Here is a 23702-nt window from a genome sequence, read left to right on the forward strand (position 1 = left end):
AGGTAAATCCCTGAGAAAATTCAGTGTTCTTATTTCACAAATATTTACTTGACATTTACCGGTAACACAAGTTATCTGATACAAAATGGAACAAGGGTTTTGTCTCGAAGTGTATATCGCTTCTAGAGATGTCAGAGGGCAAACACCACAGTTCCTTCTAGAACTACTCATGGAGGGGAGGAAGGTGGGAAGGAGGGAAGGAGAGAGGAAGGGAATGGAGGGAATACTAAATTATACAAACTAGAAATTTTTATCTTCTAGAGAAAGTCAAAAGACCGTACAGTGGCCCCTCAAAGGGACGCTCTGGTTTGCTGCCGCCTGGAGAGGAAGAACCCGGACACGTCCTTACCCACAAACACCACTGCTTTCTTCCCCAAGGGAGGCCCGTAAAGGCCCTTCCGCCGTCGATCCAGCTTGGACATGATGATGTCCTGGGTTTGATTGGCTGAAGTTCTGGCAGAGAAATTGATAAAGTTGGGCAGGTAGGTATTTTTGGGAAGGTGAAGGAGGAAGTTGTTTGTGATGGCTGATTTGCCAGTGCCGGTAGGACCCACAAACAGCGCTGGAATTTCATGGTGCAGGTAGGTTTTCAAGAAGAAGGACTGCCGGGCTGTCTCCATTGTGGGGATGATGAGTTCTGAGACCTGTACCACAAAGACAGGGAGAATCTTGGCCCCAGGTCCAGGGGGCTGAGACTTGGCATGCTAGGACCTGGGTTTGAATTTTAGCTCTGTCCTTAGTATCTTTATGACCCCGAGTGAGTATTTAACCTCTTCAATGTCCTCCATCCCTTCATCTTTGAGAGAGGGATAATACACAGGGTTGGTTTGAGATTTAAATGAGACCATGCATGTAAAGATGAGAATTATTGTCCTTGTTTTGTAGACAAGGAAACTGAGGCCCAAGAACCCTTTGTAATTTGCCCAAGTAACACAGTAAGTAGAAATGCAGGGATTCAGACCCCAGCTTGTGTGACTTCAAAGACTGCAAAGTCCCAGGTGGAGTCTAAGGGCTCCATCTTGGGCTCCTGGAATCCCTATTTCTTTGGGAAGAACATCTTACCCTCAGCTTAGCTTCTCTGAGCCTGAACCTCGTCATTGGTCCTTTGACCAATCTAGTCCCTCCATGGGGGCAGAAGAGGAGGCAGGGAGATGCATATTATACATGGAAGTCTGTTTGTATGTCTGGGCTGAGAGGGATTCATGGCTTGGGCTGCTTTGCATATGACTCTGAGGAGTACCTGTCACACTGTGGTTTGTGTCAAAGCCAAACTAGTTTAGACTTATGCCACCCAAGTCTATGCAATTTGGAAGCCTTTGTAGACAAAAATCTTTGCTTCTTTTGAGAAGCAATTTGGCCAAAGGAAAAGGAGAAGATAGGGCAAGGTGGTTAAAGTGGAGAAGAGAAATCACAGGGGTTAAACTCTGGGTATCTTGTCTGCATTACCGGCAGAAGTCCTCCCAGTAACCCTCTGAGGCAGGGGTTATAATAATGTAGATGAAAAAACTGAAGTCCAAGAAAGCTGGCTAACTGGGTGGAAGCTACTTAGCTAGAAAGTAAAGCTCAATGCCTATTTTGCAATCAAGACTGGAAATTTAAAATAAGTTGGGTTTCATAATATTTTATTTTCAGGGACTACATCAATAGTTTGACAAAGGAAAATTCCCAGAAGAATTGAAATTATTTTCTACACTGGACTCTTGTCTGTATGAATTCAACTAGATTTCAAATCCCTAGAGTTCAGGTACCCAAGCTCTGTCCTGAAGCCAGCACACACTCGCCCACTTAAGGCATCCTGAACACATTGAGCGTGGTTGGTCCCACTTGGCTTCTACCTGGGTTGTCCATGTTCCCAGTTTCCCATCCACTGCCCACCACTGTACCCAGGGTCTGAAAGATCTGCACTCACCCCAGAAAGATAAATTATATCCACTAGATGCCACCAACAGGCATGAAAGTGCACATCTGTCCAAAGTTTCAAAAGGCATGAAATGAACAGGGTTATAGGTGAATTACCTACTACCTAGAAAAAAAAATCTATTAATGAGAAACTACTTTTCTGCTGATCAAGAAAATCGAAAATCTCTTTCTGAAGGTTTCAAAGATATTTTGTGGGGGCTCAGGTGACTAAGAGGTGAACCACATGGGATTATTGGTAACAACAATAATGAGAATAGCAACAAATATTCATCTAACCCCTAGTATGTGCCACATGCTCATGTCTTTTGCCTTCAAACTTTGCAATCATTTAAATGTTTCTTTTAATTCCATTTTATGGTTGAATAAAGGGAGGCAGAGAGTGAAGGCTGAGTAAGGAACATAGGTCTCTCTGATTCTAAAGTCTGTGTTTTCTTGAAGCTTGATGCAGCTCATGTTGGAATCTTTTATTGAAAGAAGCTTTAAAAAATGCCCACAAAGAACTGCTAGTTCCTCTACCCAGGAGGATATCTGGGTAATTCGGGAAGCCACAATTCTATAACCAATGCTTTTCTTTTACCTTTGCACCAGCGGGGATAATTTCCTCCTGTTTGGTGATGTACTCTGTCCAGGCTTCCCAATGTCCACTACCTTGTTTGAAGAAATAAAAATCATAGATGCTTCCTGGATCCAAAGAAAGAGAACAGGATATTAGTTTACCAAGGATTCCCATTTCCCATTTCGATGTACCTCAGCTATAACAATCAAAATGTGTAACAACCAGTATTGGCATAACTGTGGTCAGACTTACACATTGCTGTCACCTGTACAAACTAAAACAACACTTTTTAAAGAATGATGGTTTTATTTAAAAATAAGTGTTGACCATGCAAGTTACTAAATTATTTTTAATAAAATACATAGGAAGGACAAAAAACGAAAATTAAAAAGGCTATAAATCATTCCAAATTCCATATCCAGAAATAACAACTCTTGATGGCAATCCTTTGGCTCTCTTCTTAGGCACACTAACATGTTGAAGAGGGAAGGACAGAAAGATGAGAGGGAAGTGTTTTATAAGCATGGAAATGTGACAAAATTTTAATAAAGATGAGAAATTTAATCTCACTTAAATCTAGCAGAGGAAAATATTGGAATAAAACAGATGCCTCCACTGAACTTTAGACACATCATTATTCACTATCAGGATATCGATTCCTAAAAGGTGTTTCTTAATTAAAAAAATAATTTTCAAGCCTTTGCAGAGTTAAAGTCATTATGCTTTTAAAAAATCATCTACTCTGATTTTGTTACTGTGTGTTTTACCTTTTTATTGTGAAAAAATTGAAATGCACGAAAATAAAGAGAATGGTGTAATACATCCTCCTGTTTCAGTGATTAATGTTTTGCAATTCTTGCCTCATCCATTTCCACTTTACCAAGGGCCACCATATTCATCTGCCTTCCTCATCGCCTTTTCTCTTCCCTCCTTCCCTTCTTTCTTGGTCTGAACTTTTTAAAAGCAAATCCTAACATCATATTCAATTTTTAGGACAGTTTCATCCATTCCTTTATGAAATGGGAGGTGGCCAACATTCCCTTTTCCTTCACCCTCTACTTCCCTGGCTCTTATTACTCATGCACAACTTCTTCTTTGTCAGGGTTTATAACATTCATGTTTTGATTGCAACCTTAATTCTTCCATTCCTTAGTTTTAGATCTATACAGTCTTTAAATAATTCAGTGCTCAGAATCACGTCCTTTAACAACATTTTAGAGTTCTTTGTTTTGACTAATTCTTTAGTTGGCTGATTTAATTTTTTTTTCAATAAGAGGCTTATGGCTGCTCACTTCTCTCAGTCTTTACACATTTGAGAATTCTGTCTGCTGCTGTTATATTTTAACAGAGATTTGGCTGAGAGTAATATTCATGTCACATTTTCTTTCTGAATTTTGCATAAATCATTCTGTTTTGTTGCATTTTAAGTTATGAGCAGAAGTTGAGGCCTGTCAAATATTTTTCTTTTGACTCTTTTTTAAAATCTAGTTGCCTGATGAAATCTATTTTAACCTGAAAAATCTAATAATTTAATTAAGTTGTCTTTTTGGCCAATTATTCTGTATCAGTTTTTCTTAGAATGTAGCATACCTTTATAATTTATAGAAGTAGTTCTTCATTTTAGGAAAAGTTTTGCATTTATCTCTTTGAATATAATGTCTGTTGTAATTATTGTGTTTGCAACTTGAGGAATTAACATTTTTTCATTTCCATATTGACCATAGTCTGTTTCACTGTTTTTATCATTTTCTTCTATAGAATGTATAATTATATCAAACTTTTCCCCTAAGCCATTTATTAGAAGCCTAACTTTGTACATTTTATTTCTCACTGGATATAGTTTACTTACTAGATCATTAACAGTATTATGTGATTCTCTCACACATTCTTTGATTCTTTAGTTCCTCTTTTATCACCCTTACAAACTTTTCTGTGCTTTATTGAAATGTAATTCACATACCATGTAATTGAACTCTTTCAAATATAGAATTCAATGGTTTACTAAAAGTTTCTGTATGTGAGGTATGATAAATATCCAAAGAGTTGAGAGATAATGACCACAATACATGTTAGAATTCTTCACCGCATCAAAAAGAAACTTCATAATTCTCAGCCATCAATGGAGTTTTGAGATGAAACTTGAGTTTCTGCTTCTGCTGGCAGGTGGATCTGCATAAGCTATAGGTCTGGGTAGCTGACAAATGTGGGGCACGCCCTCTAGTGTCACAGCAGACCCCAGGGGCTCACCATCAATTTCTTCTTCCTTGATTCTTGTCTTGTGAATTTGAAGAATGAAATCCACAGACCAGGATGAGCGAGTATTTGAGAGTAGAAATTATTGAGGAACAGAAACAGAATTCTGACAGGAGAAAGAAGGATATGATAGCACCCTTTCGTGTCCCAAATGTGCTAGGCTAGAGGTTTATATAGCACTTGGATTACTGATATTGGTCCAAACTTTCACTAATTAGGGTTTGAAAAAACTACCAATGCTATTGGTCCAAACTTATGCTAATTAGGGTTTGGAAATGTACTACCCATTATTGGTCAATTCGTGAGTCCCAACTCTCATTCAAGTCTGCTCCACTTCCATGTTCTTGTGGCAAGTCAGGAAGCAGGAGTTGAGGTTGTGGGATGAGAGTTGAGCCTCCGCCCCACCAGGCAATGTCGGGCTCTAGGCAGCCGGGCCACCCATTCTTGCCTTGGGCCAGAGTAGGCTGGCTGAGAGGCTTTGCCTCTGGGGAGCCATATCACTATCCTCTGCTGCCCTGTACTAGACAACCACTTCATCTACTTTCAGTCCTTATAGATTTACCTGTTCTGCACATTTAATATAAATAGATCACACAGCATGTGTTCTTTTTGTGACTGGCTTCTTTCACTTACCATAATATTTTTAAGGTTCATCCAAGTTGTAGCATATATACAACACTTCACTACTTATAATTGCCAAGCAGTACTCTATTTTATGGATATATCTTATTTAACCATTTATCAATTGGTGGACATTTGGATTCTGTTTAATTTTGAGAAAATGCCAAGTGCTCTTTTCCAAGAGTGCTGCACCATTTTAAATCCCCATTATAGTATGAGAGGTTTCCAGTTTTCCTATGTCCTCACCAACACTTGTTTTCCATCTTTTTATTATACCCATCCTAGCTGCTGTGAAGTAGTATCTCATTTTAGTTTTAATTTGAACTTTCCTGATAGTTAATAATGTTGAGCATCTTGCCATGTGTTTATTGGCCCCTTGTATGTCTTCCTTGGAGAATTGTCTATTCAGATACTTTGCCCATTTTCAAATTGGGTTATTTGTCTTTTCAAATTGAAGTACTTCTTTGTATAGTCTACATATGAATCTCTCATAAGATACAGAATTTGATATAAAAATCACCCATTCTTGATTATCTTTTTATTTGAAATTGTCCTTTGAAATACAAAAGTTCCTAATTTTGATGGTGTCTGGTTTGTCTATTTTTTTCTTTCTTGATGTTGATTTTAGTATCCTAAGAAATCACTGCCTAATTCAAAGTTGCAAAAATTTTCATCTGTTTACTTCTAAGAATTGCATAGCTTTAACCCTTAGATATAAGCCTTTGGTATATTTTGAGTACATTTTTGGTCTTGATGTGAAGTACAGGTCCAAGTTCATTCCTTTACATGTGTAATTCAGTTGTTCTAGCATCCTTTGTTGAAAAAGATTATTCTTTTCCCATTTAATTATCTAGGTACCATTGTCAAAATTCAAGTCAAATAAATATGAGGGTTTTTAAACTTTCAATTCTATCCAGTTAATCTGCATACCTATCTTTTCATCAGTATCCCATACTAGTCAACAGGAAATATTTTCTGTTTCTTGGGTTATATTTTCTTTTATTCTTAAATTATGTTTTTATTAGTGCATTATAACTATATGTAATAGTGGGTTCATTGTGATATATTCACATGTGCACATAATGTCCTCCATTTCTTTCCCTAGTATCTCCCCTTTCCCTTTCCTTCTCTTTCTCCCTACTCCCTTCCTCAACTCTATTGGTCTTTGGGTTATTTTTTCTATTAGACGTTCTCTCTCTCTCATTTGCACAAATGCCATACCTTTCTTACTTGGATATAATCAGGTAAATTCTTCCTATGTTTACCCAACAATATCTGGGACCAGATTATCTTAGCTATTTCCTGGCCACAGTTCAAGCACCAGCATGTGGCTTTCTTTTCCCTAGCCTCAGGCTGCAAGGATTGAGTAAAAAGAGTTGCTATTCCTGGGACATTTGGGCTCTTCAGTCTTTCTCTGAAATTTGGTCAACTTCCCTGAACCGTGAACCCATCTCACCCCATCTTAGCTAGCAACATGTGCTCCACTCCTGTGGGATTGAACTCTTATCCCCATCCAGCCCACGATTCTGCAAGATGCAAATCGTAGTAGTTTTTCTGGCCCCACTGAGGTGCTACAGCATCATGCAGGGGCTTCTGTGATTGAGGGTTCTCTCAGATCTCTTGTAGCTGCCCAGTCACCGTCACAGTTCTCTGTCCTCCATGTTGGTGATTGCCACTGAGAACAATCCACCTGTTTTCCTTTCTACAATACCATTAGCAGTTCATTGAGGTGGCAGGTTCTGAACTGAGAGATGCATCATACACCAGTTTTTTTTTTCTCTCTGTCCATAATTTATTTGCTTATTTCTGGGGGATTTTTAGGATCGATTTGTTGTCAATTCAATTAGGTATAAAAGAAGGGAGCTTCTGTTATTCTACGTCATTCTGCAGCTTTACCTAGAAGTCAATCTGGTACACTTTTAGAAAGCAATCTGGCACTACGCTTACAGAGCTAAAAATGTCCTCTACTCTAAGACAGAAATCCCGTTTCCGGAGATTTATCACAAGGAAACAATTCACAATGAAAATAATCTGTATACATGAGTATTCAACACCATCTGTGATGGCAAAGAAATAACTCACATGTTCTACATTGGGAGATCAGTAAAAATTTGTCTTATGAGATGGATGGAATGTTTTTCAGTCATTAAAATGAACATTACAAAAACTAACATTAACATAGAAAATATTTTTAAGAAGCAATGTCAGATAAACATGGGTATATGCCATTATGGCAATGATATAAGAAGATGAAAGCAGGTTAATAAACAACAAAGTATTTTTGAGAACCAAAATAGGGTAGTAGGAACAAAATATACTTTTCAATTATTTTTCTTTGATAAAATAATTTTTACAAGAAAAAAGAGGGACACTAAAAGCATGAATCAATGAAGCACTTTCCCCCTTCCTTGATGATATTGAGCTGGAGCTAATTTGTGGCTTGATTCAGTAACATTTAGGACAAAGAAAATATTTAAATTAACTATAGCAAGTGGATTTACCAGCCATGTGACCTTGGCCAAGTTTACCATTTGCACATCTGTAAAATGGGACTGATTATATGTAGAATTTAGAAAATCACTATGGAGAGTGAATAAAATATATGTGTCAAGCATTTATCATAGCTCCAGGCACACAGAGAGGCAACTGGTAACATTTAGCTCTAGGTCTCTTTAGTTCTCATCAGAATAATGGTTCTTGTTTAGTCTGCATTGTGTTTGTAACTCTGGACTAGTTCAAGTACAAGGGTGGGAAGGGGAGAAGAAGGAAGAGTAGAAATCCTAAAAGATAAATGATTTCTATTATCTCCTTCACCCCAGCTCTTTTATCCTCGCCTCTACTTGGAGAATGAGGCAAACTTTTTGATTGAGACATAAAAGACTTTTCAGAGGTCAATTGGTGAATAAAGAGAAAAATAAATCTCTGGTTGACCAATAAGGATCCATGATGGATGATACAACCCAACCTTGAGAGAGTCCCCCAAGCTGCTGGCTTTCCTTGGAGCATACTCCCCCTGAAGTTTTTCCATCATTTACCTGAGAGATCCATTTACCCCACAAGACTCCTGCATCATGAAAAGCTCAGAAAACAACATCCCATGAAATTAGGGAAGGCTTTCCTGACTCTCACATTTAAAATTTAACCATAGGCCCTTGTGGAAAAGCTAAAAAGAGAGAGAGAGAGAGAGAGAGAGAGAGAGAGAGAGAGAGAGAGAGAGAGATATTTTAAGAGTTTAACAATGGGGCTGGGATTATAGCTCAGTGGTAAAGCACTTGCCTAGCTCATGTGAGGCATTGGGTTTGATTTTCAGCATCACATATAAATAAATAAAATAAAAAATAAAGGTCCAATGACAACTAAGAAAATATTTTTAAAAAGTTTAACAATGATTTAGGAAAGTGCAATCAAAGCCACACACAGGAGGTCATATATTAATTAATTCCATGTAGATGAAATATCTAGAAAAGAGAAATCTATACAGAGGCTGGGACTAACAAAGGATCTGCAGTTAATTTAAAGTAACCATGAAGGATTTTACTGGGGCTTTGCAAACATTCTAAACCTGGATTATAGCAATGGGTACACAACTGGGTAAATTTACTAAAAATCATTGATTTATAGACTTAAATGGGTGGGTTTTATGGTATGTAAAATAATCTCAATAAAGCTGTTACGTAAAGAGATTGCATTCTCAGCCCTGTAAAGCAGACCTTTTGAGTCAAGTGGGTTCTGGTTAGGAGCTTCCCAATTTCTCACTAAAATACTTGCAATAGGAGAAAAAAGAAGAACGATGTTATTATAAACAAAAACTGAAAGAATCTGGGCAGAATCTCCTCTAAGTAGAAAGCAGAAGAGCTGGGTAGAGAAAATGCTATGGTTTGGATGAGTGTCCCCCTGAGAACCGTGTGCTTAGTCCTTATTTCTTGGCCTTATTGGTTGGTGGTGGAAGCTTCAGGAGGCAATGCCTTCTGGGAGGAAGTTAGGCCATGCCCTTGAAGGGCCCCAGTGCTCCTTTTACTTACTCTTTGCTTCCTACTGCCATGAATGAGCAGCTTTGCTCTATCGTGAACTCCCTGCCCTGATAGTGTACGTTAGCACAGGACCCAAAGCAACGGAGCCCACTGACTATGGATTGAAAATTCTAAAATCTTGAGCCAAAATAAAACTTTTCTTTTTTAAAAAGAACTTTATTATTTCAGGTATTTGTTAAGTAATGGAAAGCTAACACAGAAATCAGTCAAGGAATTGTGTGAAGAAAGACCCGAGAGGGGCCGGCGTTGTCGCTCAGTGGTAGAGCACTTGCCTGCCAAGTGTGAGACACTGGGTTCGATCCTAGCACCACACAAAAATGAATAAAGGCATTGAGTCCATACACAAGTAAAAAATATTAAAAACAAAGAGAAAAAGACACAAGACTCCACTGGGTCTTTCCCCCATGGCTGCCCAAACGCAGAGGAACAGGTAACATATACACAGAAAATTAGGCAGCTGTTCATCTGCATGCCAGCTACTATTCTGGAAGAACTGTCTCTTCACACTCTTCCCCCCCCCCCATTATTAGGCCATAACAATAATATATAATAAAATATATATAATGCATAATAATAATAATGCATGCTGGAAATCATGGTGTTTTTTTTTAAATACTACTTCAGTTGAGTAAGGTATGGAAGAAGGTGATGCAGTCCTCACAGTAGACAAGACATGTTAGAGGGGAAGGTTACCTAGAAATTGAGTGGGAGCTGTGCATGTCACTGCAAGAGAGAAGAAAAGATGTCATCACAAAGTGGGCCAAGAGCAGGGTCAAGGGCAATTCAAGCACCATCTTTATAGACACAGAGCACAGACTGATCTTGAAGGATGGAGAAAACAAAAGAAAACAAACAAACGAAAAATGTAACCAGTGAAAAACTATTGCATTACAAAGGAACATAATATGGAAATTAGCCTGGAGAGTTCTCTCTTAAACTTGCTTAATGTGGAACTGAACACTAGTTTTGGGAAACTGTTTGATATTTTCAATAAAGTGCAAAAAAATAAAATAAACACCCCCAAAACATCATTTCTTATGAAATAGGAGGAAAAAAAAGCCATAAGGAGAAAATAGGTTGAAATGAAATGGCAAGATGAGAAAAAAATGAGATGGATGATCTAAGAGTGATGATGATAACAATGATAAATAGAAATTAATAATATTAACTTAATGCCTTCAACATAAAGCACTATCCATTTTCCTTCATGTCTATCCTAAGTATTTTTGTATTTAATCTTTCCAAGAACACCATGAATATGGTCTATTATTATTATCCACATTTTATAATTGTGGAAACTGAGAGGAATTAAGGGAATTTGTTCAAGTTCACCCACTTTGATTCAGTGTTGACGCCAGGACTCCAGCTCTGACATTTTCATTCCTTAGCCTGTGCTTTTAATTGTTACACTAAAAAAGGATAGTAAGAAAACAAAAGATATAAAAGCAGAATTAAAATTAATAGAGACAGCAGAGAAACGAAATTGTGGTGATTTATGCCAAAATGTAAAGCCCAACTAGAAAGAGCAAATGCACACACACACACACACACACACACACACGAGAGAGAGAGAGAGAGAGAGAGAGAGAGAGAGAGAGAGAGAGAGAGAGAGATAGATATGGGGGGGAAGAAAATATATAGATGAAAGCCAAAGAATAAAAATTTTCCTTACTGCCTAAAAGGCTGGATCAAATCCTAAGTGGAGTAAATGAAAGGAAAACTAACATCTAAACATAGTCTGTCAAAATAAAAACAAAACCTACAAAAGAACATTAAATAAGGAACATACTGGAAAACAAACTACTGCTACATAAAAAAAAATTCAGCACCACTAAAAAGAAGAAATTTAGATTAGATTCTATCACATTTCAAATGTAAACAGAAAGACAAAATACATGAGGCAAAACGGATAGTGCTTCAAGAAGAAACAAACAAACTCAATATTATAGTTGGACATTTTGATGCCCCTCTATCAGTAATTGATGGTAAGAGAATGAGTGAGACTATAGTTAAATTGAATGGCACCACCATCGATCGATTGGATCTACATTACAGATTATTCCATCTGACAATAGCAGACTATGCATTCTTCTCATGCAGCATTCACTTCTCTTCACATGGAGCATTCACCAAGAAAGCCCACATTTTTAGCTATAAAACATTTCAACACATTTAAAAGAACAGAGATCATACAATGTATGCTATCAAACCAATGGAATTATACTAAGAGAAATAAGAGAAAGATGACTGGAAAATCCCCAAATACTTTGGGATTCAATGACACACTTCAAAATGATATACAAATCCAGGAAGTCTTAAGAGAAATTTGAAAATATTGTGAACTAAACAGAAATAAAAATACAACGTTTCAAGATCTGTGAGATACAGTGAACATAATGTTTGGAGGGAAATTTATAGTGTTAATTACATTTATTAGAAAGGGATAAACATCTAAAATCAATAACCCAAGCATTCATCTTAGTAAACTAGAAAGAGAAGAGAAGAGGGACGTTCCTCAATTTGATAAAGAATATCCACAAACTGAACAGATAGCACCACAGATAAGAGTCAAAAAATGAGCAGCTTTCCTTTAAGATTGGGCACAAAATAATGATATCTTCACTTATCATATCTATTCAAAAGCATACTAAAAATCATACCTAATGGAGTAAGAGAAGAAAAGGAAATAAAATAACATGAAGGAAGAAACAATACTGTATTTGTAGATGACATAAGTATGCAGGAAATCCTAAAGAATCAGTAAAAAATTCCTGGAACTTATTAGTGATTATAGCAAAGTCTGCAGGATACAAGATTAAAATATAAAACTCAATTGCTTTCTTATATATCAGCAATGAACAAGTGGTATATTATCTAATGGAATATTATTAGGTCTTTAAAGGACATGTACTACAACGTGGATGAACACTGAGGACATTATGCTAAATGAAATAAGCCAGTTACTAAAAGACACAGACCATATGATTCTGCTGAGATGAGGTACCCAATGTAATCTAACATTTGGTGACAGAAAGTAGAGCCATTGTTGCCAGGAAAGGGAGGAAGAGGCAATGGGAAATCATTGTTTAATGGTAATGAAATTTCAGTTTGGGAAAATGAAAAAGTTCTGGATTTGGATGGTGGTTATGGTTGCATAACAATGGGAATGTTCTTACTACCACTGAATTTCAAATTATTAAAATGGTAAACTCTATGCCATTTGTATTTTACTAAGATAAAAATAAACCATCCAAAACCAAGAGTGAATGAATATACTACCACCCAACTAATGGAAATGTATGGGGCCTCCATGCAATTAGGCTAACAGGTAATCATGCATTACGTGAAATGTGCCAGGTGTACAGGTGAGAGTGTAGGGTACAGGGCAGGGAACCTATTGCTCATTCATTGTTTTATTGTCATGAAAAATATAAAAAATACATAAACACTGAAAACATTGTACAGTGAGCACTGGATAACTACCTCTTAGAGTTTACCATTTGCTTTTCTTGTTTTATCACATTCCTCTTTGTCCCTTTATCTACTCATTAATCCATCTTATCTTTTTTGAAACATTTCAAAATAAATTAAAGCCCACCTCTATACTTCCCCATAAAGACTTCAGCATTTGATTATGTTTTTCCTTTCGACCTTAAACTAACATATAATAAAATGCCTACCTCTTAAGCCTACATTCTCTAAGCTTTTGAAAATACTATGTAAACCAGTTCTCTTAATATACACATTACTGTCAGTCCTGGGAGTTTCCTCATAGCTCTTTATATGCTCTTTTTTACAGCCATAAAAAGTAAAGCTTTTTGGAAAGTATTTATAGTATGATCTTCCTTATGTTGTAGAAATACAGGAAAAAAACTAAACACACATACACACACAGCGACATTTCTGGATGATGGAATTCCTATTGATCTTAACTTTTTTCTATTTCCTCTCTGCATTTTCTAAACTCTGTATAATGTATTACTTGGATGGTCGGAAAAAAGCAATAAAATCTACTTAAAAGAAACATCTTTCTTTTGGTACATGATATCTCACACACAGAATACTTATAGCCATTGAGATTATCATTTTGAAGATTATATACCAAAATTGGAAATATCTGAATATACTAGATTATAATGACAAAAATTAAGAGAAATAATTCCATAATTACCATGACATGAAGTATGTAAACATAAGAGGAGAGGAATAGACAAGTGTAAGAAAACAAAAGTGTAGAAACTTCTCATTCTATTAGGAAATTATGGGTAATCCCTCCCCCAAACAAAACCAACACAAGCTGTCACATTACTTCTTCTTAATTTAAGAAGCAGTTTAATATCCTAGAAGTCGATGATATCAGGACCACCCACCTCTTACATATCTGAACCAGCCCTGGAGAAATGAACCCACTCACAAGACTACAGAACCTTCCTTAGCTTTTATAAGGGGTCTCACATGATTCATGCATTTTGGTTAGGTTTGGGACACATGCTTAAAACTATTATAACAGGAATAACAAATAAGTACTGAGTTACCTCTATCTGGAAAGATGTTGTTTTTGGTGAGTTTGACACTTTTGGGCCTTGGGTGTTTATCATCCATGCCCATGATCAGGTTGCGGAAATACTGATCAAATTTCTTTCTGCTGTCCGCATTGATGGTGCCGGCCACTGTCCACACCAAGGAAAAGAGGAATAGTCCTTGTAGCCAGAGGAAGACCTGTTGACTTGATAGGCTTTCAAATAATTCAGAGTCCTCCTTATCAATTTCTCTGATTTCATCTAAAAGGAAAGAATAAGAAAAAGAATAAAGGAAGCTCAAGACTGGCACAGAGTACCATGGATATGAAAGATGTAAACTAACAGGTTTGGGCTAGAAAAGGACCTGGGGAGGTGACTCATATTGGCTGAGTGCCCATCACATTCCATATCCTTAACCATACACAGTTTTTATCATGGTAAAATATACAGAACATAAAATCTTTACCATTTGCAAGTGTACAGTTTGGTGGCCTTAAGTAATTCATATTGAACAACCATCAAGCCACTGATATGCAGAACTCATCTTGCAGAACGGAGGCTCTGAACCCATTTAACAGTAACTTACCTTCCCATCTCCCTTCCACCCCTCACATGACCAGCAGTCTACTTTCTGTCTCTCTAAGTTTGACAACTCTAGATATATCAGAGGAGTAGAATCATACAATCATTTTGTTACTGGTTTATTTCACTTAGCATAATGTTTTCAAAGGTTCATCCATGTTGTACAACGTGTCAGAATTTTCTTCCTTTTGAGGAAGAATTCTAGGTCATATGATTACCCCATAGTTTGTTTATCCATTCATCTGCTGATGGACATTCGAGTTGCTCCTACCTTTTGGATATGGTGAATAATGCTGCTATAAGCATGGGTATACAAATATCTATTTGAGCACCTGCTTTCGATTATTTTGGGAATATACCCATAAGTGAAAAATATGGATCATATGGTAATTCTATGTTTACTTTTTTTTGAGAAACCACCAAATGATTTTCAATGGCAGGATACTATGTTAAATTCCCACCAACAGTACATGAGCGTTCCAATTTCTCTATACCCATGCCAATAGTTGCTATTTTCTGTGTCTTTTATTGTAGCCATCCTAATGGGTATGATTTTTGTATTTCTCTAATTATTATTGAAGTTTACCCTTTTCAGGTGCTTATTGGCCTTTTGTATGTCTTCTCTGGAGAAACGTCTACTCAAGTTTTTTATCCTTTTAATTAAGTTGTTTATATTTTTATGTTGAATTTTAGTGGTTCTCTCTGTACTCCAGACATTAATCCTTTATCAGATATATGATTTGTAAATATTTTCTTCCATTCTGTGTGGGTTGTCTTTTAAATCTGTCAATAATGCCTTTTGATACATAAAAAGCTTTAAATTTGGTGAAGTTGTTTTATTTTTTTTTCTTTTGTTGCCTATGCCTTCAGTCAAATCTAAGATATCACGGCCATGTTCAGTGTCATGAGATTTTTGCCTTATGTTTTCTTCTGTTCGTTTTATAGTTTTAGCTCTATGTTTAGATCTGTCATCCATTTTGGTTAATTTTTATATGGTATTAGGAAGGGTCCAGCTAACATTTCTCCCCTTTCCCATCTCTTCTCCTTTCCTCTCAATCCCCTTCCTCTAGTCAACTTATCTATTTTTATGGGATCTTCACCCCTTGCAAACCCCAATTATTTTGATTTAGCTTCCACATATGAGAGAAAACATTCAACCCTTAACTTCTGGCTTATTTTCTTTAGCATGTTCTCCAGTTCAATCCATTTAACCAGCAAATGCCATATTTTCATTCTTCTTTATGCTGAGTAAAACTCTATTGTGTATAGACCACATTTTAAAAAATCCATTTGTCTATTGACAAGCATCTGGGCTGGTTCCATAATTTGGCTATTGTGAACTGTGCTGCTATAAACACTGATCACTGATGTGACTATATTCCTACAGTATGCTGATTTTAGATTGTTTGGATATATATATTGAGGAGTGGGATTTATATGGCCACTCTGGAAAGCAAAGGGTGGGAGGAGGGAAGGAAAGGGAGAAGGATAGGAAAGATGGTAGATTGAGATGAACATCATTACCCTAAGAACATGTATGAAGACACAAATGGTGTTACTCTACTTTATGTACAACCAGAGATATGAAAAATTATGCTCTGTATGTATAATATGAATTGTAATGCATTCTACTGTCATATATAACAAATTAAAATTTTAAAAATATAAAAAAGAAAGCAAACTACCTATCTAAAAATTCTAAATGATGTTTTTAAGAACATTGATAAAATTATCTGAATAATGAAAAAAAAAAACCCTAAGACTGGAACTACCATAGGACCATTTTTAGTAGAAGGTGTGAATAGGCATCTTTGTCTTGGTCTTGATCAAAGAGTAAAAGCTTTCAGTCTTTCACATTAAGCATGATGAAGTAGTTTCTCTTTCTTTTATTTTTTTCTCCTTTGGCAGCTGTGTCTGTTTTAGGGATCATAAATTTAAGGTCTTCTCAGGGTTTTTGCTTTTTTTAATGGGTGCATTATAGTTGTACCTAATAGTGGGACTTGTTGTTACATAGTTGTACATGTACGCATTATAACTATAATTTGGCCAATATCTATCTCCAGCATTTCCTTTCCTTCCTTTCTCAATTTTTTTCCCTAAGACTACATTTTTATCCCCTGTGGTTATCTGTAGTGAGTTTCCAAATTTTTCTGTATATGTGGCTGTTTTTGAATGTCCTAATCCCTAAATGTTTAGCTCCTATAAGAGGAAAAGAGAAAAATTTAGCGGGGGAAGGGGGCTGACCCTGGAAGTTTCTTGGAAGTTATTCATCCCAATGTGATGTGACTGACAATCATGGGGGTAGGAGTGCAGTGTCTGTACCTCTGCAAACAGAAGCAGATCCCTGACATTTGGTGGACAAGGTCCTTGTTGTCCACCCTGACTCTCACATCCTACGTGCAGGCTGATCCTAGAACACATGCATAGCTCCTGCCAGAGCACTACGGGGTGGAGAAGGGTAGCTGCCACCATGCTAAAAGCTGAAATTGACGAAAATGAATTGCAATTTACTATCCAGGCCTTCCCCTGGAGTTGCAAGCCTTGGAACAGACTCCAGAATTGCAAAATAGTTATATTGGAAAGATTCTGCCAGGCCAGTTGTCTAGATGGGAGACTGATTTCTGGTGCTTCCTACTCCTTCATCTTTACAAAATACTCTCTCCCAATGCATATTCTTATTTAACTTACAAAACAGATTTATAAAAGAGGTATAGTTGTTTCTATTTTTAGATGAATCAATTAAGGCTTGTAAACACCAGGGGTTACAGATCACAGACATGCTGAAGCTAAGATGTGAATCTAAATCTGGCTGACTCCAAAGCCCAAGCTCCTTATGACTTCTATGATTCTCAAACTTAATCATACATGCAGATCACCCAGGATTTTGTAAAATTGCAGGCTCTGATTCAGTTGGTCCATATTTCTCCTTTTCTAATGAGCTCCCAGGTGATGCAAAATTTCTTATAAATGCTACTTTGAGTAGCAAAGCAGCACAGTGCACTTCCCTTTCAGGTCAAAGAATAGACCCAAGGGTCCCCTTCCTCTCAGCACTCCTCCTCTTCCTCTTCCTCCCATTAGATACTTTTCCTTACAGCCATGCTGCCCGTGGTTACCCAGGGGTTGGCTGCACTTCATCACCTGAGTCTTCTGACCAAAGTCAGTCCCTACAGCCTTTCTGCTTCTTTCCTCCCAGCAGCACATAAAAGTATTTGATGTCCCTCTTCAGTAACAGTGAACACCTCTAGTCCCAATGTCTAGTTTCTAAAGCATAAAGAACTGGGCTTTCAGCATAAAGAACTGGGCTCTTTAGAGAAGTCATTAATTACAGGGTGAGCCAGAGAAATCACAAGATGGGCCTGGAATATTTTGAAGTATCAGAAAACAAGGACATGCTTCAAAAAGGATAGAAACATACCAAAAAGACACAAGAGCCAACCTGAAGGAGTTCCCAATGACTAAAGCCATTTGAGTTACAAAACAATTAATTGCAGCATGGTATTATAATCTATAGAATAAAATAAATATCCATAAGTACATATTTTGATCCACAAACAATTGAATAAATAAATGGGGAAGAACAACACTCTTCCTTCTAGAAGAATTCTGATGAATAAATATAGAAGGAATAAAAACAGAAAATTATCATTAGACAAGCACCATAATAATTGTTATAGGCAAGACACACCAATAAATGCTCAAAATCTGTGGGTGTGAAGTTTGAGAAGAAATAGATGTTTGCATAGTTTCCAAATACTTTCTCTAAGCAAAGCACATAAAAAATGTGTTTTTGGCCAAAGTTAACCTTGATCAGAACATTTATTAGTAATAACAGATGTACATCACCATTTCTTCAGTATTCTTACCAAATATGCATAACTTCAATCTAATTCTAAGAAAATGTGAGGCAAACTTAAATTGAAAAGCATTCAATAAAATAGCTGGCCAGTACTCATCAAGTGGCAAAGTTATCAAAAAAGAAAAGACTGAGGGACTACCAGAGTGGCAGGGACTATGGGGACATATAGTTAAATGCAATGTGAGATTTTGATTTGAATCCTTGAATATGAAAAGGTCATCTGTGAAAAAACTGGTGATATTCAAAAAAAGTATATAGTTAATAGTATAAGAGCACCAATATTGGTTTCCTTGTTCCAATCATTGTACCTTGGCTATGTAAAATGTTAACATTAAGGAAAGCTAGGTGAAGAACCTGCGTACTCTGTGCTTTCTGAAATCATCTCCATGTGCACTCAAGTTTCAGCTTCCAGTTTTTAGTCATTGTGTGCATCTGAGGACTTCTGAGAGGTTCCACCATTACTGATTTGGCAAAGTAAGAGATGAGATCGTCTATGATGGGGGACAATGACTCTATTTCTCATGGTGTTGCCTTCTTTTCCAGGAGATATTACATCAGGATGGTGGAGAGAGGTTAGGAAAACATGCAATATTCACCAAAAATAATGCAAATAAGTGACATTATATACATAGTTGGTATGCTTCTGAAAAAATGCCTCAAAATTTAATTTTTGAAAATAAAATAACATGTAGAAATTCTCCACTTAACTGTTTACTGTGTCACATTAAAAAAAACTACAACTACAATGCTTTGGGAAGAAATGTGCTGAGAAAAAAATATTTTAAAAGATTCATCTTGAGTTTGAGTTCTGCATCCTCTTGAAAAAGAAATGGTATCCAATAGAAGTCCTCCTAATGGACATGTCTTTTTTCATTCATACTGGAATTCAGCCAAGTTTGATTCGTGTGCCACTGTTATTAAGATGTATAATTGTACCTTGGGTAGTAGGTAAATCACAGAACCATTGTTTCAAATATTCCAAACATGATTGGTTCTCTTACGGTGTATTTATGTATTCTGTGAATTTACATTTTTGTTATGTAAGTTTTCTTAACATGTAAAAACTTCCTATTTTTTCATATTTTTTTTCCTGAGATCTATTCATATGTATCATCTAAATTCATCTCCCTCTGGGATATCTCTGTGAAATAAAGGACAGAAATTATTACTCCATTGTATGGTTGAAGAACCTGAGGCTGGGGTAACTTGCACAAGAATCCCCTCATCCCCGCCAATCAATATCAGATAAAGACAAAACACATGGATTTTTCCCCCCTCCATTATCTAAAATTTAAAGTCTCACTTATTCTTGGCCAATTAGCTGTTCCTATTATAACTCAAGTGGGACAAAAGGGAGTGAGGGCATCCAACCGTCATGTGGCTTAAGACCCGTAGGTGGCACTTACCAAGCAGAGAGGAGTACAGTCTCATCATTGAAAAGGCAAGGTGGATGGGAGATGTTTGAACCACAAATTTACAATGATGATGAATAAACTCCAGGCAGGGCTGGACAAGCCACATGAACATGTCATTGACCTGAGAGTAGAAAGCTGTGTGAGATTGGCAGATGTTATCAAAGAGGGAGTTGAAGACTAAGAGCTTGGTCCCCCTCAGGAGGCTGGGGATGTAAGACTGCTGATTACTTTTGAGCATAGGTTCAAATTTTAAATATTTCAAATTCTGATTTTTATTTTCTGTAGGCTGGTGATATTCAGTATGACACTCTGTCATGATGCTGAGCAGTAGCAGCCAGACAGCTCCATGTCCATCCTGCAATCATGGGAGAAACCACTAATATTTTATAGTGTGCTGTGTTGCTAATGTCCTGTAGATTAGGTGGATAAAATGCATTTTCAACTTACAAAATTTTCAATTTATGACAGATTTGTTGAGAGATAACTTTATCTTAAGCTGAGGAGCATCTGTATTTATTCAGAAAACAAATATTCATTGAGCATCTACTAAATGCATTGTAAGAGTGCTGGGGATAAATGATGGATGAGATAGGCAAAGTCCATGCTAGCTTACAATCTGAGAAGCTAGGAATACAGACAACTAAAAAAACAAACAAGGAAATAAAATAAAATACTTACAGATCATGGAAAGTATTTGCAGGAAACAAATGACAGTTGATCAGGGAAGATAGGACTAACCCATGAAATGAATTGGGACAAGATTTCTATTATGAGGAATAAAAAGTGCAAAAGCCTTGACATAGTGAAACCTAGAGTTTTCTAGAATGAAGTCAAGGGAGAATGGCTGGAGGAATGAGCTGAAGGGATGAGGTTGTAGAGGCAGCTAGGGGTAGGTAACAGAGTACTGCGAGACCTGATAAGGAGTGAGGCTCTGAGCTGAAGACACTGGGGATGGGCTGGGGGTATAGCTCCGTGGTGGAGTGCTTGCCTAGCATGTGTGAGGCCCTAGTACTACAAGGGGGGAAAAAGGACATTGGGGAGATCATGAAGGACTTTACAAGCATGGGCCTTGGTAGCATTCACCGTGTGTGTGTGTGTGTGTGTGTGTGTGTGTGTGTGTAGACTGGTTCCTGAATGTACACGTGGACATGTATCTATTTACAAATGCATGTGTTTGTACATATTATACATATATGTACATGGTAATCAGTATCCACGTGGTGGGACAGAATTCAACTCTTGTCTCCCTCTGTGGGGACTTTCCTAAGGATGTCCCTTAATACAGGGATTAATAGACAAGAGGCACCACAAACACAGGCTGTCCCTCTCTCCTTCCCTCGCCTGAGAGTGTAGCTATGTATCTATGACCTGAGCTTTTCTACCTCTTTAAGGAAGGGAAGAAGGGAGCTGTCATTTGTAGTAGCTGCAAGGAGAGTATCTCTCTGGTTCTAGCTTCCTCTTTGAAGGAGAGGTGGAGGATAGGTTACAGGGATAGGGATCAGCAACAGAGAGGAACATGACTCTTCCTAACAGGGTCCACCTCTACGGCAACTTCTACAGACATTTCTGTTTACAGGCAATAGAGGAAAGGATGATAATGGAGGAAGGGGTGACATAAAGAGCATTTCTCAGGATTCACCACTAGGGAGCTGAGAAGTGATAGAGAAGGTGGAAGAATGGGGAGAATCGACTGCACCATTCCATCCTCATCACATGAAGAAGAAATCTGGGGAAAAAATGGCAGGAAGACAGGAAACAAGATAACTGGGGGAAGGCAGGGAATCCCTCCCCTTCTTTCATTCTGGAACTCCGAAGATGAAGATGTACCTAGAAGGTTCTGTAGATGAGTAGGGAAATGGGGGTGGGATGGGAGGAAAGGGGCCCGCGGGTCTCACCAATTCATGGTGTTCCTCAGTGAGGCTGGTGGGCAGAGTGTCCATGTACGAATCCTTCAGGGGCTTCCAGCCTAGTTGAAGTGGCTCCATGTAGATCATCCCACACCTAGGAAGCACAGAGAACCAGTCTGGTGCTCTCTGTTAGCAACACTGGCCAACCTGTATTGAACATCTGCTGTATTTTATGTACTATTCTAGGCCTTAGTGGACTTGACAATGGCCTTCATCTAGCCACATGATCTCCCTGTCCTATTCCCCTAAGTGTCCCCAGCTGCAGTGACGCAGCATCTTGAACCTTGACTTCTTTCCTTCTTACATATTTTTAGAACTTTTATGTGTTTCCTAAAATGTATACATAGATACATTTTTATTTTAGTGATTTTTAACAATTTAAGTGGGGACTGAAGTAGAGCAAATTATAATTCATGCATGTATGATCATGTCAAAATGAACCCCTTTATTAAATATAACTATAATGCACTGGTGAATATATAGTTATATTACATATAACTATAAGGCACAGGGGTACCATGCTGAAGGTAATATTGTGGACTTAATTTTATACATAATATTGCTGTGATTTGATCCTTAATATATTTACTAAGACTTATCTGTACAGTTGCATGTCAGAGCAGCTCATTTATTTTGCATGATATGTATATCACAATTTCTGGTTACATTATCCTTCAGTTATATTATACCTGTTTCTAAATGTTTGTTTTTGTGAGTTGTGACACTGTGAATATTCTTTATATGTCTCCTACTATTCATAGTAAGTCTCTTTGGGGCATACAGTTAGGAGCAGAATTGCTGGGTCATGGGCAAATGGAAGTTGATCTATTAGAGAGAAAGTCAAACACTTTTCCAAAGTACTAGCTTGATTTTAGACTTTAGTATGGATTAACAACTGATTTATGACACGTGTAAGTGAATGTCAAATACGTTCAGTAGGGCTTAGTCACATTTGTGGCTTTTCAGAGCTTATTTCCTGATTAGGGTTTGGATGCCAGTGTGAGCTGATTTACCTACTCACGGTGGCAGGAGAGGCCTGTTCAAGGTCGGCTGGCTCAAAGATCAGACTCATCTTGGTGGTCATCTGGATAATCTCCCCACTCATTAAACACAGCTGAAAGGGTAAAGCAGAGGGGTGGAGGACAGGCATAGGGGTTAAATTCCATCTGCAAGTGAAAGATCTCAGTGGAGGCAGAGCTGGTTTGAATGCATTCCACAAATGTTGAGTACCTATTATGTGCTTGGCACATAGTCATTTCTAAGCCCCTTTCTCTTAGTTTAACATAGGAAGGACATAACTGCACATCCTCATCCTGTTTTATCTGCTCAAATCTCTCAGACAAGATTCTGTTTGAACCCTGCCAATGGAGTAGTCCATGGCTACAGTGATAAGAATCTTTCCATAAATCTCTTTTGGAATGGGATGGAAGACTGTTGGAAGTCCTAGTATTTGGCAGGCACATCCTGTAGAAAGAGGTGCAAACACAAAGGTGAGCCTCAGAATATGTGCCTCATTCGCCATTGCCCACATGGGCTCAGGTGACACCCTGAAGTCCTAAAAAAAAGCCTGGGCCCTGGTCTCCCAAGGAGAAGGGAAAACACCACAGGTCCCTGCTGCTCTTCCTAATTTGTAGTAAAAAAGTTCCCTGCATGTTACCTGGCCCATATCACTACATGCACCCCCAGAAAGGTCACAACTGTAGTGGGGCTAACACCCCAGCTGTGTCATCTTTGAATATAAATAAAAGTAACAGAGACCACCCTGAACTATAGTTTGATTTATATCAAACTATAGTTGTTGAGAGGAACCATTAGGGAATTCCCTGATTATAACTCTCTTAATGCTTCTTCTTTTTCTTTTCTTTTTTCTTTTTTTTTTTTTTTTTTTTTTTTGGTACAAGGCAGGGATTGAATTCTGGGGCACTCAACCACTGAGCCACATCCCCAGCCCTATTTTGTATTTAAATAGAGACAGGTGTCATTGAGTTGCTTAGCACCTCACCATTGCTGAGGCTGGCTTTAAGCTCACGATCCTCCTGCC

General features: G+C 37.6%; 1 protein-coding gene across 1 annotated transcript in view; it reads right to left on the minus strand.

Annotated features, from left to right (window-relative positions):
- The window catches only part of DNAH3 (dynein axonemal heavy chain 3), a gene marked incomplete at both ends in the record, with an annotated part of 147975 nt that overhangs the window by 46339 nt on the left and 77934 nt on the right, over positions 1 to 23702 (minus strand). The window contains 6 exon segments of the mRNA XM_081298257.1: positions 350 to 644; positions 2498 to 2601; positions 13917 to 14162; positions 19746 to 19875; positions 21650 to 21755; positions 22675 to 22775. Of these exon segments, the coding sequence (XP_081154383.1) occupies positions 350 to 644; positions 2498 to 2601; positions 13917 to 14162; positions 19746 to 19875; positions 21650 to 21755; positions 22675 to 22775 (982 nt within the window).

The sequence above is a fragment of the Spermophilus citellus genome (assembly GCF_964194105.1).
Source record: "Spermophilus citellus genome assembly, chromosome: 6".
NCBI classification, from domain to species: Eukaryota; Metazoa; Chordata; class Mammalia; order Rodentia; family Sciuridae; genus Spermophilus; species Spermophilus citellus.